The sequence below is a fragment of the Emydura macquarii genome, unplaced genomic scaffold (assembly GCF_026122565.2).
Source record: "Emydura macquarii macquarii isolate MOO-44397 ecotype Brisbane River unplaced genomic scaffold, CSIRO-AGI_Emac_v2 contig_383, whole genome shotgun sequence".
NCBI classification, from domain to species: Eukaryota; Metazoa; Chordata; order Testudines; family Chelidae; genus Emydura; species Emydura macquarii.
The window spans coordinates 2,784,149-2,803,803 of record NW_027130520.1 but is presented as its reverse complement, the minus strand read 5'-3'; the positions used below and the strand labels follow the sequence as shown (position 1 = coordinate 2,803,803).

The following is a 19,655-nucleotide window of genomic DNA, read 5'->3' as shown; positions in this document are numbered from 1 at the left end:
CTATAATTTACACATGACAACTAGTGGGAGAACAAAGAGGGAGACAAGAGAGGAAGGACATACGTGGGAACCTGCAGCTATTTGGTTAATGCATTTATACCTCTTAGTACAAATACATTTGCCATCTTAATTTATTAGATTGCTTCTTGCTGGCTTCACAGCAACGTCCTAGGGTATGCTAAGGACGCAGAAAGGCTTCTGAAAGACATTTTCCTCAAGTACCAGCAAATATATTTATTGAAATGGAATATACAAAAGAAAGCTTAATTGTGAGAAACAAAATACGATAGATCAGAGAAGGTGTGCAGTTTAAATTCATGTTGTCTCCAAGGTAGAAAAGAATACACATAACATATTGCACTGAAATGATATGTTCATAAGGACTATATTATTGCCAGTGGAATATTCCTTTGGATTTTTCTGTAGTTGTCTCTCAGGGGTCTTTGATCTGTAACCACATGATGCCACATTTTACAAAGGGTTGCAGAAGACAGCATTACAAGAACAAAATCAGTTTCCATGCCGAAAGTTTGTATTGGAACATCAAGCTCTTTTTAACTATAAATAAGGTTAAGATTTTGTCACGGGTATTTTTAGTGAAAGTCACAGACAGGTCACGGGCAATAAACAAAAATTCACAGAAGACTACAACTTGTCCATGGCTTTCACTAAAAATACCCTGGGTTGGGGAGACTAACAATCAGAGCGCTCTCAGTGACTGACCAACTGCAGCTGCTCCAACCCTGCCCCTGCTCCAGATGTCCCGGGGCTGACTGTCGGCTGGCAGCTCCAGCAGTCCCCGGGCTGCAGCTTCAGTGGCCTGCAGCTCTGGTGGCCCAGGGGCCACCACACATAAAACGGGACAGCTGGCAATGAGCACCCTTACAGATTTCCCAGGATAGCTACTTTAAAATGAGACAATTCTGGGAAAGCCAGGACAGGTGGCAACCCTGGTTAAACACTAAGAGTGAAATCCTAGCCCCAGTGAAGTCAGTGGCAAATCTTCCAGGATTTCACCTCAAAACTGCAGCTTTGTTGTTTAACCAGAAGACACATACACACATACAAAGACAGGGATTAATTTTGTTGAATCCATCCAGCAGAGTAACATTTTGGGTTTTATATAATACTTATTTTATTCTCAAGGGATTTCACAGCAGGTGTGCCATGCCCTCTTACTCTTTCGAAGTGGAGACAATGGAAGCTTATGAAGAATTCTTTTTGAAATACATGTTTAAATACTTAAGGTCAATCAAATGGAGGAGATATGAGGGACAGATTTTGTGAAGTAGCCTTGAAAAAGACTGGGACTGAATTACCCCCAGCTGGCTCAGAAGACCCACGCTGAGAAATCTAACAGTCCCTTGTTTAGTACTCAGAGTAATCCTACACCCTTATCCCTACTCTGTCTCTTTATGCAAAAGAGAAAGCCCAATAACACAGGTATGTTTTCCACTTGAATAATAAAAAATAAAGGATGAGATCTCACCCATTAATCCTACACTGGCCTAATTATGGCGAATCAAAAATCAAGGGAGTTTTCAAACACTAGGATTCTGAATTTGTTTCAGAGATGAAAAGGAATGGTGTGCCAATACTTAAAAAAAAGCCTTATAACACATTATGCCTTCAACAGACTAGTAATGGACAAGTGATCAAAGAAAAGATTTAACAATTCCTTACAAGAATTGTGGTTATTTTAAAAACACATCCACAGACATTACCTTTTTCACAGTTCAACCATTCCAGAAGCATATGGAACACAGGATACGAAAGGACAACAACAAAGAAAGCAAAAAGGAGGAAAATCTAGTTTAATCCTACAAAACCAGAGTAGTCAGAGAGTTTTCCTCAAGCTGGTGCAGCTAAGGAGAGCAAAGTCACTGTTTTAAATTAAAGCCATTGTTTTTCTTTCATTCAGAAAATATTTAAAGGCAGGTCAGGTGACATAGGCATTAGTTTGGACCTCAATTTTTAATACAACACGTTTAAGAAGATTTCTCTCTCAACTACTGCCGGTTTTGAGTAACTTATCTAGCAAAAGTCAACCACAATCAGATTTTTACTTTCTCAAGGGTGTAATTAAAGACAATGAAATATGGGCTCATCCTGATTTAATCAATGTACGTGTATTGTTTCTATGTTTATTCTATTAAAAACTAACCTAAATTTTTCTCTTCTCTTTATAAAATGTGAAGGGCACCTGAGTTTCAACACACTAAGGGCAGGTCTACACTTAAAATAGTGCATCAGCACAGCTGCACCAATCCAGCACTTAACTGAAGATGCTCCTATGCCAATGGGAGAGAGCTCTCATGTCGGCGTATTTAATCCACCTCCACAAGAGGTGATAGCTATGTTGACAGGAGAAGCCCCTCCCTTCTTTCAGTTATACTGACCTAATCTCCTGTGTAGACAGTGCTATGTTGATAGAAGTAGCTCTCTTGTCGACATAGTGCTGTCTACGTGGGAGGTTAGGTCAGTATAACTACGTTGCTTGGGGTGAAGATTTTTCACACCCCTGAGCGACGTAGTTATAACGACATAGATCTGTAGTGTAGACCTGGAGTTAGTATAACACGTTGAGTGGAAGCAAACATTTTTCCAAGGCATTTCTAGTGAATGGTAAAATTTCAGTTGAAAACACAACACTGAAGTGTGGGGGATTTTTTTCTCCAAATTCTAAATGAATGTTGCAGACTACAACTAGCAACATGCAACACTCAAAGCTCTCAGTATGTGAGTATTAACGAGGGATGTTTTTGCAGGTTTCTTGCTATTTGTTTTTTGGTTGTTTTTTTTTAATGAATTAAGCTCAAAAGAAAAGAAATAAGTCTTTCAGAAGCCAACAGACCTACAATATTTGTAAAGGATTCAGAACATAAGTACATGAAATCTGCAACGTATAAAGTATATTTCCATTTAGCAGCTTGAATAGGAACTTCTAAGCCACATTATGACATCTTGTATGCATATACACTGGTTACTTTTAGGTACCATGCTTTGTACAAATTATAAAAAGCTTTACACAGCCCAAGCTAGAAGGGAAAACTTTACAGAGCTGAAAGAGGAGGAGGAGGAGAGTCAATGACAGACCGATATGTTCTCGGTACGTGTTGCTATAACTATGTTGTTAGTGATGGGAGAGTAGAAAGGAGGGGAGAAGCTATGCTGGTGATTTTAGCCAAAAGGAAGGCTTTAAAGTGGACCTGCAAAACTAAGTGAGTTTGGTCATTATGACAGGGTGCTGTTAACAGCTTCAAATTGGGCTCTTTGAAATCCAGCATCCTGGTCACTTAGAACAGTGGTTCTCAACCTTTCCAGACTACTGTACCCTTTCAGGAGGCTGATTTGTCTTATGAACCCCAAGTTTCACCTCACTTAAGAGCTACTTGGCTTACGAAATCAGACATAAAAATATGAACGTGTCACAGCACACAGTTACTGAAAAATTGCTTATTTTCTCATGTTTACCACAGAATTATAAAATAAATTACAACCCCCAGGTTGAGAAACACTGAGATAGTACATACAGCAGTATAAACAAATCATTGTCAGTGTGAAATTTTAGTTTGTACAGACTTAGCTGGTGTTTTTCATGTAACCTGTTGTAAAACTAGGCAAATATCTAGATGAATTGACATACCTCCTGAAAGACCCTGTGTACCCGATTGAGAGCCACTGACTTTGAACACCCAGGGCACTGGGTGTGGTTAAGGTAGAAGGTAATGCTCACACCTCCTGGTAGCCTGATGAGGTAACGAGCTCAGCAGCTGGAGAACCCAGGAATGAAAGCAAGCAGCATAAAAGGCTAACCCAGGGGGCAGGAAGGGGCTCCTTGTAACTGCCGCTATATGGTTGTAGTGTACCTAGACCTTGAGGGAGGAGACAAAAAATAAACACTCGTGGTGAAGGTACCTTAGTGGACCTGTGTGCACCAAGCAACAGGGCTTACCAGCCAGTTTTCCTGGAGGAAGAGGGAGCCCATTCACAATCACTTTTACAGCTCTGACTTTCTGTCTCAAACGAGACGCTGACAGAGACTGAAGCCTCATCCTCTGGTGACCTTACTGCAATAGTTCTATTCCAGTCTCTGGGTGCTCCCCTCGCCTTCTTTTGAGCACTGCAGAGTCCTACCTGTTCCAAACCCCGAAGACATATCTGGACCTGTCCTCAGCTCCAGATTCTGAGCAGAGGAAAAGACAAGGAAAGACATGCATCCTCTTCTTCCCAAGCTACAATAGAGGGAGGCTCTACTAGTTCAAGACAAGGAGGAGATGAGCAGGTCACAGCTGCTGAAGCTCCAGTTCTGAGTCTGAAGAGATTGCTGTCCTTACTAGTCAGGAAGGACAAACTGCTGGTAGATGAAAAGGAGTAGCCCCACCAGAATTGCTGCCTCACCAGCTCCCCTTTATTCTCTTCTTCCCTATCTGTAGAGTGCCTCCTCTTGGCTGCTTCCTTGGCTCTGCAATGTCCTGTCTCTCTATGGGTCTTCTGTGGCCTAGCCCTCCAGTCAAGTCACTTAAAAGTTCAAACCTCTTCTAGGGTATTAAAGGTCCAACTAAATATGGGTGGGTGAGTACGCCCGCATGTGTAGGCTGTCAATTAATCGCAGTTAATTCAAGCGATTAATTCAAAACAAATGAACTCAATTTTAAAAAGTAACTGCAATTAATTGTAGTTTTAATCACACTGTTAAACAATAACAGAATACCAATTTAAATTTTTTATAAATATTTTTGGATGTTTTTCTACATTTTAAAATATATTTATTTCAATTACAACACAGAATACAAAGTGTACAGTGCTCACTTTATATTATTTTTATTACAAATATTTGCACTGTAAAAATCATAAAAGCAATAGTATTTTTCAATTCACCTCATGCAAGTATTGTGGTGCAATCTCTGGAAGGGTGGTCGAAGCATGAGGGAGAGTACGAATGTTTAACATATCTGGCATGCAAATATCTTGCAATGCTGGCTACAAAAGCGCCATGTGAATACCTGTTTTCACTTTCAGGAGACATTGTAAATAAGAAGCAGGCAGCATTATCTCCCGTAACTGTAAACAAACTTGTTTGTCTGAGCGATTGGCTGAACAAGAAGTAGGACTGAGTGGACTTGTAGGCTCTAAAGTTTTACATTGTTTTATTTTGAGTGCAGTTATGTAACAAAAATCATCTACATTTGTAAGTTGCACTTTCATGATAAAGAGATTGCACCACAATACTTGATTGAGGTGAATTGAAAAATACTATTGCTTTTGTTGATCTTTTTTACAGTGCAAATATTTTTACAGTAGAATCTCAGAGTTATGAACACCTCGGGAATGGACATTATTCGTAACTCTGAAACGTTCGTAACTCTGAACAAAACATTATGGTTGTTCTTTCAAAAGTTTACAACTGAACATTGACTTAATATAGCTTTGAAAATTTACTATGCAGAAGAAAAATGTTGCTTTCCCTTTCTTTTTAGTAGTTTATGTCTAACACAATACTGTACTGTATTTGCTTCTTTTTGGGGGGTACTCTGCTGCTGCCTGACTGCATATTTCCAGTTCCAAATGAGGTGTGTGGTTGACCGGTCAGTTCATAGCTCTGGTGTTCATAACTCTGAGGTTCTACTGTAATAAAAATAATACAAAGTGAGCACTGTACACTTTGTATTCTGTGTTGTAATTGTAATCAATATATTTGAAAATGTAGAAAACATTTAAAATAGTTAAGTAAATGGTATTCTATTATTGTTTAACAGTGTGATTAATTTTTGTAATAATTTGACAGCCCTTACACACACACACACACACTAATTCTTCCACCCTTGGAATTCTCTGCCCCCAGAGAACTACTCTGGTTTCCTCCCAGCAGATTTCCCTCCTGCTGGCTTAGGGATCTCCCTGCTCCTTGTAGGCCCTTCCTGAAGGAGAAACCTGCCTTCCCCACAGCCTCTCGCCAATTGAGCTCCCTCAGCATACTTTTAAGGCCCAGGTGGCTAATATTCTCTTTTGTCCAGAAGGCAATCATTCAACTACCTGTGAGTGTGGGGCATGTCTCTAATTGGGTTTTTTCTCCTTCTCTAACAGGTGATGGGGTGGGTTACCCCATTGCAGGATCTCACCACTACTGAATGTGAGGTGTTCACATACACTTGTGAATTTATTTCCACCTCACAGAGGTGTTGTGGAAGTGTTATCCCCCACCTACAGATGGAGAACTGAGACAGAGTCCTGAAATGTCTTGCTCAAGGTCATGGTCATGGTCAGAGCTGAGAAGTGAACACAAAGATCCATCCAGTGCCTCAGCCACTCCTGACTCCCAATTCTTTGTGTCTTGCCTCCCCTCTCCATGGTACTTCTTTGACTTGTCCCTTTGCAGCTTCTGCCATCAAGTGCATCACCCCAAATTCCAAGAACCTGAGGCTTTAGATGACATTTCTCTGTCTCTATTTGCTATGTTTGGGGGAGGGGGTCCAACTGTGACATTTGTTCCATTGCTTGCCTCCCAGTTCAGAGATGACTAGACTGACAGAATGGTAGGGGTTCCAATTATACAGCTCAGCCAGTTGATTTCCATGGTCCCAGAGATCATTATTTACACATGAGAAGTTTCTCCAAGCTGTTGCGGGTCAAGTGACATGTAAACACAAATGTCAAAGAGCAGTGAGAGTTTTTAAAAAACTGGAGAGGATTTAACACACACATCACAGCAGATCTTCTGCTCAATTTACAATGGCACCAGATGTTCCTTAGGATCCAGAATTCACTGTGCTGCCCTTCACAGTCCTGTAATCACTTACAAAGAGTTGAGACTCATTTTTTGCCTCCTGTTACTCTTACACATATGATTGCTCAGTTAGCAGAACTCAAACCAATACATACAAACGTCCTTTGGGTTTTGTGTTTTTTTCCGCTCTTCACTTTAAGGCAAAAATCTGCAGAGCAGAGTGGATTGCATGTCTCTGAAAGAGAAGGCGTCACAAACGGGAACAAAAAAAGTGTTGTAGGGAAGGAGGGCAGGACTGGTGGAGACAATAAATCTCAGTTATCAGGCTCTCTATTCTAGACACTGCAACAGTTACTTATGTTTTTAGTGTTTGAAGGGAGAGACCAATTCTCCATTTGGCATTAAACAAGGATTAAATAAGCCAACCTGCAAGAGTGGTTGAATTAAAAGCCTGAGCAATCTATATACAAATCACAGAAATGCCCAATCTAGCATGCAGTGAATGATAGAGGTTGATATGAAGGTCAGAGGTGGGTGTGGGGACTTGCCTAAGAGAATAATTTTGAACTGTCTTCAGAGGCAAATAGGAGGCTAATCAAGTAGTGATGGTTTACCACATCATGTGGAATAAGTTGCTGGAAGCAGCATTGTGACCCCTTGACTATTAGAGAACAGGGATTTATACATTGAGGTCTATGCCTTTCAATTATCTTTGGAATAGTGGTGAGAAATTCAAAGCAAACATTTTTGAAAGTCACTATTATGGATGTGCAGCAGCTACTTTACCCAACATTTGATTGTGCCAAAGATTTAACTTCAGTGAAAGGAAAACAGTTTCACTGGAGTAGGTATATTTTTGCCATGGGCATCCTACAGTTGGTCCACTGTCAGAAATGCAAAAGCATTAACCGAACAAGAGGCTTAATCAATACTGTGCAATATTTTGTTCCACTGACACCCACCATATCAAAATGCTTTTACCCACTGATGTTACTGCTCATCCATTCGGTCAATACTAATCACTTGCAAACAACATTTCATGGAACCAAACTGGAATAACTTCAAAACAATACTACTGACAGCATACAGCATCTTGTCAATGTACAATACATTTTAAAGAGAATAATGGCATGATGAACCTAGGAAAGGAAATTAAGGGGATGATTTCTCCTTCCACTTACACCTGTATGTCTCCAGTGACTTCAGTCGAGTTACTCCTCATCTACACGATGGAGGGGTGGAAAGGATGCGCAAGCTGTGCTCTAATGCAGCCCTGTTGATAGTATTGCAAAGAAGAACCAAAGTAGAGGAACCTCTTAATTTTCCTCTGAATAGTTGAATCACTTAATAGTTATTATTTAATGACAACAAAAACAAAGAAAAATTGCAATGACATTCATGCATTAAAGATTCACTATCTTTTAACCTGCAAAGACTAAACACACTTCAGCAGGTCAATGCAAATACTTACAGCATCAATGAACTCCTCCATGCACCCGTCCTAAGTGATAGTTCAAAAGAAAAATTCTATTAAAAAAAGCAAACAAAACCAAACAAAACACACGTTTAGAATCACTGGTCTGGGTTTTCAACTACTAGCAGTTACTCCTGCGAATAAGCTCCAATCAGTTCTGTATTTGAATGTTCCTTTGATCATTCATCCATTTTCTTTAAAAAGTGCGAAAATGTGTACAAAGGATTTACCTTCCTTACCCTCAGATGTGGATCAGAATTGATTAAGACAGGTTTGAAATGGGAACCCATGAGTTTTGTTTCTAGCCCTTTGGCAAAACGACTAATTTGATTGTCAGAGAGAGACCATAGTTGTTGTGAACAGGTTTCTGAAATTTCAGGTCTAGCCCAGATTAGCTGGCTCTCAGTATTTCAGAGTAGAAATGGCTGATATTAGTCTAGACAGAATTTACATTAAACATTACTGGCTATTTCAGGATCTAAACTTGGTGTGGAATAACCTCATTTTCTAAAAACAGGTCAGAAGCTTAAATTAAGGAACCAAGTGACCCACAAGAAGTATTAATAATCTCCACTCACGCACCCACCCACACACTCACTCCTGTGACACCTGAGCAGCAGAGGGCTCCCTGCAACACCTGATCCCTACAGGCACAAGGTGCACAAAAGGCTAGTTCACTCAGAAAATGGCTTGCGAGGGTCCATCTTTCTTGTCAATCCTACAATCCCACTGCTTCCCTTTGAGTCTTTGAAGACAATTTTCTCTGTTCCCAAGTCCCTACAAATTCTATTGAAGAACCAGGAGTCTGACGCACAGCAAATTCTCCAAATTCAAAGGCACTGTGTATTTTTTCAGCGAGATTTAACATATTACGTATGTGAACTGGTATCCACCAGGCATAGTTAGGTCTGTCTGCAGTAAAACAGTATGGAAACATGGCACACTGTGCATGTGGGTGAAGTTTCCAATCACCCTCTCACTGTGCACAGACATTTAGTATCTCCATGACCTGGAGAAAATTATCATCACGTCAGAGAAAAACAACCTTGCCCGTGCAGAACCAATAAAAGTCTTTTACTATATTATTTATTGGTCTAAGCTTCCAAATGACACCATATTAAGATGCTGAAATTCACCGTTTTTACTGTTTAAGTTGTCATTTTGCACTGTTCCTGGAACTGTGCAAAAAAATGACACTGTCTCATTTTGGGTACCATTGTTTCACCTTACCTACAGGCTTACGGCATCATCGGACCACTCCACATCATCTAAACGTACATAAAATGAGCTTTCAGTTATGTATGTTGTGGGTGTGTGTAGGGTGGGTAAACAAAACATTACAAATATGGCCCTTTTTGGAGAATTGCCATATGCCTACTAGTAGCTACCACACTCATAAGAAAGTTGTCTTCTATGCTGTTTGGAGGAAAGGAGCAGCGAGATACAGCTGAGTGGTTCTGCTAACCAGTGTACACTCAGAATAAGACTTCAGCTTTGCCTTTTAAAAATTGCTCTTCCTTATACCCATTCTACACCAAAAATATAAAAGTTATGCGCACAACATTTTAAAATTCTGCATATTTTATTTGTCAATAAATAAATGTGGAGGCTCTAGCATGGCGGTGGGGAGCACAGACCACTGGCTGCATGGAGGTGGGAGATCACCCTACAACCCCTCTCTCTCCCCAGGATACAAACTCAATGGTGAGGCCACACGTGACCCTGACATAGTGCAAGAGCCTGCCCCAGAAAATCCCCAGGGCCCTGCGCCTCCACCACTGGTGTACCAAGATAGTAAGGAAGAGGGACAGAGTTTCACATGCATGCCCAGCCCTGGCCCCCAATCCAGGTGTGGGGCAAGCAGGCTCAGTCCAGCAGGATCCAAGTGTGGAGGGGTTTGGTGTGGGGTGAGAGGGTTCCCCGTGGGGCAATCTAGGTGCAGGTAGCTCAGTGATAGGTCCAGGTGCGTGGAGGAGCTGGATGCACAGAGGCTCGTTGGGGGGTTCCGGTTGCAGGGGGAAGGAGACTCTGCAGGGGAGTCCAGGTGAAGGTGGTTAGGGCTCAGAGGGGAGGTCTGGGTGCGGAGGATGGGGCTTGGCTGGTGGGGTCTGGGTGCAGGGAAGCTCCAGATTTAGAGCTGAGGTTTGGCAGGGGGTTGGGTGCAGAAGGATTGGGGGCAGTTCTGGGTATTGTGGGCTCAGCCGTGTGCTGGGGGAATGGGGCTTGGTGGGGGGGGGATCTGGGTGCAGCTGGCTGGATCTCAGTGGGGGAGATCCAGGTGCAGGGGGCTTGTCAAGGTGCTCCAGATACAGGAGGGGTGGGGTTTGACAGGCGGGCCCAGGTGACCCCTCCCCCTGCAGTGGAGAAGCGATGGGGGCAGGAAGTGGGGGGGAGGGTGTGGAGCTTCGTGCAGCCACAGGAGGTTTCTGAGGGTTGGTCCAGCCTGGCCCCACCCACTCCTTGCAGGGGATCTGCGAGTCTCATCCTCCCTCGCCCCCAGCCCGGACTAGCAGCTGAGCCTGACACAGGGTAGGAGCCACCAGCTCTGGCATCCCCCTGTGGTAATTTACTTCTTTGCCAACTCCACCGGGTGCCCAAAACGATGCACCCACAGTGGTGGGGAAGGGCATATGACCGCTCTTGCAGCTTTCCTTTGCTTCCCCATCATTTTCTGTGGAGAAGCAAAGATATCTGCGGGGACATGAATTCTGTGCGTGCGCAATGGCACAGAATTCCCCCAGGGGTAACATTATTCACAGTTTTCTAAGCTGATGGGAAGGACAGTGTTTATTGTTATAAATACTTCTGCCTTTTACTGCCACCCCTTTACACTCAACTACTTCACATATCAGGAGACACAATTTGGATTGAAATTACCATATGTGCATAATTAAAGTGTGCCTAGCACAGCACATCCCATTGAAAAGAAGCAAGGAGAGGTTTATGTAGCCTAAAATGAAAGCAATAACATGCAGAACATCAATGTATTTCCATTACCCATGGATCTAAGAATAATAGGAAAGGGATATTTAAAAATGAACAAACTTCCCACAATAGGTCAAATCCATCCCTACTATAACTACTGACTGCTGATGGACAGATAGCTACTGAAAGAATAGTTGTTTTGCAACAGTCTCACTCCATTTGCTTCTCATTCCCTATAGAGAGGCCAGAAAACAGTCATCTGTATCCTTAAAGCACATCTTACAAAGAATACTTTACCAATATCAGTTTTCAACTTTTGAGAAGCATTACTTCATGCAACATGTGTTTCTTATTTTTGTTTCATCTAGATGATTAAGCACCACCACGCTTGAAAAGAGTAAATATAAAACTTAATGCAGAATCAAGCTTTGAGCTGACTACACACTACTGCTATAATTTCTCCAAATTTTAGCAGTTGGCTTTCTGTTACTCAGCAGTCTAAATATACTTCTCAGAAAATCAATATTTAAAAATTTAAATCAAACTTTATCTTCAGGACTAAAGTCAATCAATTTACTTTTAAGTTAAACACTATTTCAGCTACCTTTGGTTTTGGGGAGGAAATAGAAGTCCTTCATCTAACATTTAGGGGGCAAGAGCTTGAGGGAAAAGGAGGACCATAAGAAGATGGTGAAGGTAATAATTAAGGATCCTGTGAATACAGTTAGTTTTCTTTGTGTGGTAGTTTTAGGCAGTGTGTTTGACTATATATAGGGATTATGTGATAGGGTGCATATCTGAATGTAGCACAAGGGTATTCAGAGTATGGAATGGACATCTATAGGCTGTTATTTTAAAATCTAACTAAATTTACACAGATTAGTTTGCTTCTCCATTAGGTTACTAGAGCGAAGTATCACACATTTTTGTGGTGCTAGACTCTTTGATCAAAAACATTTTCCATCCCTTTCCTTTCTTTCTAGGAATTTCAGTTCTCAAACTTAATGGATCAAAGACACTTTCATAGGCTGAATTATTGCCTTCCCTGTACATCGATGTTAAAACTTCATATATAACTTGGGAGGGAAAAAAGCCTTAATTTGACATAGATAAAATGAAGACAGCCTGAACAGGGCCAATGAGATTTTAAACTGATTTACCACTCTTAATTCTTAAATGAAAGATTGTTTTCCCAGTAAATATGACCACATATTATGATAAATGTTCTGCATTACCTATGCGTGCATCTTTCATAGCACTTAGTAGTGTTGCTAAATAGAAGTAAATTAATTTATTTAAGATAAATGTCATTTCCCCTTAAAAGGAATCCACATATTGGTATCTGTAACATCCAATTGTGGTTTAGAAGTTATTCAAACATTCATCAATAATCTGTGATTCATAGTCTGCATCAATGTGACTCTATAATTCAGATGTTTTTAAATTGGAGAAACTAATCCTGACTTTTAAACATTTGGTAAGATGACCATACTTTTCAAAACCAATAACTAAGGCACGTTTGTGGTGATAATTTTTAGGAACATGAAATGGCATCATGAAGTAGTAACACAATACATGAAGGTACACTTGTTTTTCCATGTGTGCTTGCGTTGCTTCTGCCAGCTTCTCACTTAACCAGTAGTACATGCATATTTTTTATTGTAGTGGATGCCCCTCCCCCCCGGTAACTTGTATTCTGCATAAATCTCTGAACAAGTACCATTCACATTCACTTTGAACAGAAGAGCTTTGATAAGGTCTGTATTAATTTGACTTTTCTCTGCACTCCAAAGATTGTCCATAACCTGGAATATTCCTTTCACTGAACTGTTTGTTCATGGTAAACAAACTCTGAAACAACCAAAATTTTGAGCAATGAAGTTACAGGCTCCAAAATATTGATTTAACATGCCAGGCTTTAAGAATAAAGAGGAGAATGAACTATCCCAAGGATCTTCTTTTGACTGCCTTTTTTTTTTTCCATTCACGGATCTTCCTAGTAGCCCTTCTCTGTACCTGCTCCAGTTTGAATTCATCTTTCTTAAACATGGGGGACCAGAACTGCACACAATATTCCAGATGAGGTCTCACCAGCGCCTTGTATAACGGTACTAACACCTCCCTATCTCTACTGGAAATACCTCGTCTGATGTATCCTAGGACCGCATCCTAGGACCCCCTCTTGTTGGTTCAGTAACTATTTGGTGAAGGAATCTGTCAGCTATCACATCCAGGAAAATCTGGGCCCTATTATTACTACTAGCACTTGTCCTCCAGTCTATATCTGGGAAGTTAAGGTCTCCCATAATCACACAATTTCCAGCAGTATATACGTCATTAAAACATTAAAGAGGTCTCTATCCATGTCCAAATCAGATCCCAGTGGTCTGTAGCACACCCCAAGCTGTATTCTAAGGGAAGTTCTGGTAGCTTTCTTCCCCAATGTAATTTTTGCCCAGACAGACTCTGTCTTATCCATTGCATCTCTTCTAATTTCTTTACAGTGTATCTTATCATTAATATACAATGCTACTCCACCACCTTTGCTTTTATTTCTGTCTTTCCTGAACAACACATACCCTTCCATACCTGTACTCCAGTCATGACTACTATTCCACCATGTTTCTGTTATCCCTATAATATCGGGTTTCACTTCCTCCACCAGTAGCTCTAGTTCCTCCATTTTTGTTACCCAGGCTCCTCGCATTGATATACAAACATCTTCATTTTTGCTATTTGGCTTCACTCTCATTCCTTACCCATTTTGGCATAGTCTTCCATGGGATCTGCAAGTATTCAGCATCCCTGGAAAAACAGGCCAGTAACTCATTTAATCTTCACATACGAACCTTAATTGTCAACTCTTTAAGGAAGAGACCACATTCACCTTTATATCTGTACACTGCCATGAACAATTGGGCCCTAATTCTGGTCAAGGTTTCTGGGTGTTACCGTAATACAGAAAACTGAAGAGACTCAGACACATGGTACATTCCAATTTTCATTCTTTCAAGTTAAAAGGTAATTCATAAGCACTGTCCAAATTTATATTCAATGTATAGATTATAAATTCTGTGGAGTAGGAACCATCTTCTTGTTCTGTGCTGTTGCACTGCCTTGCACAATGGAGTCCTGGTGCATGACTATGGCTCCTAGGTGCTACTCCAATAGTTAGGATTCAAATTAATCTTGCTGTATACTGTAATGCTTGCTTGCAACTCATTTCAGTGACCTGACTGAATGAAACGTGTATTTTCTGTTTCTAGGACTCTGGTATGCAGAAAGAGTTCTATAGATTAATCAGAAAAAACGGGGGCAGAATTTTTAATCAGTCCTTTTTTCCTTTCTAAAATATTTAAAAAATTAAAAAGCAAACATCAGTGATGAAGCAGCACATGTGAAATGTCTATTTCCCCTTGCAATTTCTACATAAAGGATGAAAGAGTTAGTAAGGGTCTGTTAACTTTGTATTTAAATTAATAAGGTTAAAAAACAGTAAGGCTTGATACGTGTTTCATAATATTGATTAACATGTCAGCCTTTAAAAAAGTCACTATTAATTATATTTAACTGGGCGCGGGAGGGGAGGGGGAGCAGAAAAATATTATTTGTTCAATTTCACATATTTCACCAGATTATCTACATAAAATACTACTAAACTATTTATTGATCTTCACCTGACAAAAGTGATTTAAAAAGTGAGAGATCTGAAGTTAGCGATTGTCCAAAATTATGACACAGTTTTAACTTAATTTTAAAAGCAGCCCAGGGAAGGAGTATAAAAATGACCTTGTCCTACTTGATTATTGAATTACTTTCACCCTGGGGCTCCTCTCTTGTCAATACATTATCAGAGCACAGAACATGATAAAAATGCTACATTTTTAAGAGCACCACATTAAAGATCACCACTGTATGAATATTTTTATACAATATTGTTCATAGTGATATTTGCTTTAGTTACAAACAAGCAACATCCTCAACAAAACTCTATATGTCGTCTGAATGTGAAGTTCTATGATCTGTTAGACACTAGTTTACTCTAAAATAGACTTGGTTGACTCTTAAATTATATCAGCATAGCTATACCAGTCAGGGGTGTAAAAACCCCACATCCCAGAGCGACATAGCTATGCTGACAAAACTCCAGCGCAGATACAGCTATGTCAATGGATAAACACTTTTGTCAAAGTAGTTAACAGAATTTAACAGCATTCTGGGAGTGGAGTTCTTACACAGATCAAAAAACTCCTTCTTTCAGTATAGGTGGTGTTTGCACTAGGGGACCACGTTAGCATAGGCTCTGTAGTGTAAATATAGCCATAGTCTCTTTAAAAAATGAAGAGATGTTTATGCTATGGTAAATGATATTTCTCCATTAAACTGAGTTGCACATTTGTATAAGAACAATTCTCTCTATCTGAGGCTATTTGATCTTCAGTACACATACAGTTGTCTGATGAAAATGAAAAGCACAGCTCAGAGTGTGGTTCAACATGTTTGCATTTGCTTGTGACTTCTGCACCATGTGTCACATCTCAGAGTCATCAGTCTGTAAAAAACATTTCCGCAATCTGCGAACATCTCATCGTAGGCAAAAATCACAAGCAACTGTCACCCTGGCAAATTACTAGAGAACTGAAGTGACATGTAGGCATGACAATTACCTGGAGGATGGAAATATTTCAGTTTACTTTGAACATTTTATGACCCTATTTACATAACAGTAAACTACTTGATATTTTGACCGACCTTCATTTCAAGTTTCTACTACTTAAAGAGATTTAAAATGTTTTATTTCCCCCCTTTCTATCACATCTAATTCCGTTAACAGGCTTCATACATGCAAATAGCTAAACTTGAGATTCAAGTTTTTAATCAGTTGACTTTTTGTGCTATGCTGCCATATCAAAAAGGCTAGACACAGTGCTTCCTATCAAATTTAGCAGACTATGTCCAAGAGTTTTGGCAGTTTTTTAAAACATTATTTTATCTGATGTCTGAATTATATTTAAATAATAATAATAATAATATTATTTTTAAGACCCACATGTCAGGATTAACATATGATTGAACTTCCCTCACAAATACTTTGTTTTCAAACAACTCGATGCTCTTTCCCCAGTCAGACCCCTCACCATATGCTCACTGCTCCTGATTCATGGCTGTGTTAATAAGCATGGTTTGGAAAGAGGTGGGAAATCCTATGACATTCAGAAGACTATATACAAATTCCCAATGTCAGCCTTCCTCTCAGAGTCAAAAGCAAGACAGGGCTACACGCACACATCCTGAGTGTGCAGACATGCACGTTATCCAGGCTCATGTTTATGTCATACTACACACCATCCATTGTAGGGGGGGGTTGAGCACAATACGTTTCTTGAGATTTGAAGCAGATCTACCATACAACAGCATTCACAGTATAAAAACTAAAAAAAAACGAGAGTCCTGTAGCACCTTAAAGACTAACGAATTTCTGCAGGCACAAGCTTTCGTGGGCTGCAACCCACTTCGTCTGATGCATGAAGTGGAAACCACAGATAGGAGGTATATATATACATCCAAGGGTAAGAAACATAACAATGGGGAGGGCAAGCGCTAACAAAGTCAGGTCAGTTAGGGTAGATGAGGCCTATTCACAACCGTTGATTAGAAGGTGAGAATGTGTGAACAGTGACAATTACTTCTTGTAATGAGAGAACCATTCCAAGTCCCTATTCAGACCCAGTTTGATTGTGTCAAGTTTGCATATGAGTTCCAACTCTGCAGTTTCTTGCTGAAGTCTGTTTTTGAAGTTTTTCTGTAGAAGTATGGCAACTTTCAAGTCAGCTACAGAGTGTCCTGGGAGACTGAAGTGCTTTCTTTCAGACATTGTCACCCTCTAATCAACGGTTGTGAATAGGCCTCATCTACCCTAACTGAATGGACTTTGTTAGCACTTGCCCTCCCCATTGTTGTTTCTTACCCTTGTATGTATGTATGTATGTATATACACACACACACACACACACACACACACACTTCCTATCTGTGATTTCCACTTCATGCATATGACGAAGTGGGTTGCAGCCCACGAAAGCTTACGCCTGCAGAAATTTGTTAGTCTTTAAGGTGCTACAGGACTCTCGTTTTTGCTGTATACAGACTAGCATGGCTACCCCTCTGGAGTATAAAAACTGTAATGCCACAAATCTACTCCCTGTAGGTTATGGGTATTTTGCTCTGCGTTTACAGTATATCAGACAATGTATAAGTGCCAAATTGCTGGCTACCACATCTTGGTGCGCATTCAGACCCAAAAACAAGGTGACACGGCAGGGGCCCCCTATACCAACAGTTCTCAACCAGGGGTATGCATACTTCTGGGGGTTACACAGAGGTCTTCCAGTGGTTACATCAGCTTGTCTAGATATTTGCCTACTTTTACAACAGGCTACATAAAAAGCACTAGCAAAGTCAGTACAAATTAAAATTTCACACACTGACTTGTTTATACTGCTCTATATACTATACACTGAAATGAAAGTACAATATTTACATTCCAATAGATTTATTTTATAATTATATGGTAAAAATGAAAGTACGCCATTTTTCAGTAATAGTGTGCAGGGACATTTTCCTATTTTTATGCCTGATTTTTTGTAAGCAAGTAGTTTTTAAGTGAGGTGACATCTCGGGGTACACAAGACAAATCAGACTCCTGAAAGGGGTGCACTAGTTTAGAAAGGTTGAGAGGGACTGGCCCAAAATATTAGGGCAGCATGGAGTGGGGAGGGCAGCCAGTCCTAATGCAGTTAAACAGACGGCCCCACCATGGTCACCACTCTGGCCACCCCAGCCAGCAGGGACAGGAGACCAAACAGCTCCCTCCCTTCCCGTGGCTGGGGCTGCGCACACCTCTAGATTCTGTGCAGCGCCGGGCCCGGCACACCCGTGGCACCAGGTGAGCGACCTGTGTTAGCCAAAGAGAGAGCAACCCGCGCAGGGCAGCAGCCTAGGGCGCCGCGGCTTTCTCTGTGCCCGCCCATGACCGAACGGGCGCGACCGACCGGGCACCCCGAACGCCTCCGCGGGGAGAGGCGGGCAACACCGCCTGGGCCTGGGGACAGAGAAAGTTGGGACCTACGTCTCCAGCGCTACTTCTAGTGTCCCCGCCGGGCATCCCAGTGCCGCCACTAGCGGCCCCCACCTCCCCCGCGCAGCACCAGCCTTACCTGGCCCGCCCCGCCGGCGCACTCTCACCAGCACCTCGGCGCGGCCGCCCCGCGGCAGCTCCCGGGTCAGGTGGAGGCGGCCCGACGCCCGCTCCATCTCCACCGGGGCGGCGGGAGAGGCCAGCTCGAACCAGCCGCCGGTGTCCGGGTAGCGGGTGTCCGGCACCGTGAAGATGAGATCCCCGAGCCGCGCCCCGGCCGGGACCCGCGCGGTGTAGGAGAGGGAGCCGGGGCCAGGCGGCTCCTCCGGAGGCAGGAGCGAGCGGGCCCTCCGGGCGCCCTCTCTCCGCACCGCCAGCTGCAGCCGACGCGGCGGGCTCCGCAGCGGCCGGGGCAGCCCGTGGTCCTGCGCCGAGACCCAGAGGCTGAGCCTGCGGCGCCCTAGTAAGGAGCCCACGGTGAGCACCTGCCCGCTGCGGGGCACCACGAAGAGCAGGCGGCTGCCGGCGCCGCTCGGCCACGAGCGGTAGGTGAGCAGCGCGTTGGCTCCCTCGTCCCCGTCCAGGGCGCGCAGCCGGGCCACCTCGCTGCCCAGCGGCGCCAGCTCGCCCACCTCCAGGGGCGGCCTGGCTGGGAAGCGGGGCCGGTGATCGTTCCGGTCCAGCACCCGCACCCACAGCAGCGCCCGCCGGGAGGAGCCGGCCGCCCTTGGCCGTCCCAGGGACAGGGCGTACCGCGGCCGGGCTTCCCGGTCCAGCCGCTCGGCCGTTCGCAGCAGCAGCCGCAGCCCCGGCCCGAGGCGCAAGGAGAAGCGAGAGGCGCCGGCCCCCTCCAGCGCCCACTCCCCCGGCGGCTCTCCCGGGCCCCGCAGCCGCCGCAGCGGCACCCGCAGCCCCTGCACCCGGGTTCCCGCCGGGCTGTTCTCCGGCACCTGCCCGTAGAAGCGGAGCAGGCGAGGCGCGCCGCCGGCCTCGGGCCCCGCCGCCCCGCAGAGGAGCTGGCGGCCGCTAGCGGCCAAGATCACCAGGACGAGCAGCGGCCAAGCGCCCCGCTCTGGGTCCATCCCCCTCCGGCAGCGGCGCGGAACCGCTCGCAAGGCAGAGGGCATCGGCGGAGCGCGGGGCCCAGCGGTGGGCACGGGAAGCTGCCGCAGAGTCCCCAGGCGCCGAGCTGTCAGGCAGCCCAGGCGCTGCCCAGACCCCAGCTACACACCGATTGCACGTGGAGCGCTCGCTCCGCCCCCTGCTCAGCGACCAACCAAGAACAGTGGGCGGGGCTGCTGCCCTCCTCCTCCAGAGCGCACGACCCCTTGCCCTGGGCCAGGGGAGGAGCCAGCCAACCCCTTCCCCGCCCCTTATTTACAACGTGGAAG

At 43.4% G+C, this 19,655-nt stretch overlaps 1 protein-coding gene across 1 annotated transcript in view; it reads right to left on the bottom strand.

Annotated features, from left to right (window-relative positions):
- Positions 1 to 19,438, bottom strand: part of LOC137145794 (neural-cadherin-like) — a 76,034-nt gene extending 56,596 nt beyond the window's left edge. The window contains exons 1-2 of the mRNA XM_067536717.1: positions 18,805 to 19,438; positions 18,344 to 18,756 (exon numbers count right to left, since the gene is read on the bottom strand). Of these exons, the coding sequence (XP_067392818.1) occupies positions 18,344 to 18,756; positions 18,805 to 19,391 (1,000 nt within the window). The 5' untranslated portion in view covers positions 19,392 to 19,438. The remainder of the gene's footprint in view (positions 1 to 18,343; positions 18,757 to 18,804) is intronic.
- Positions 19,439 to 19,655: the final 217 nt, after the last annotated feature.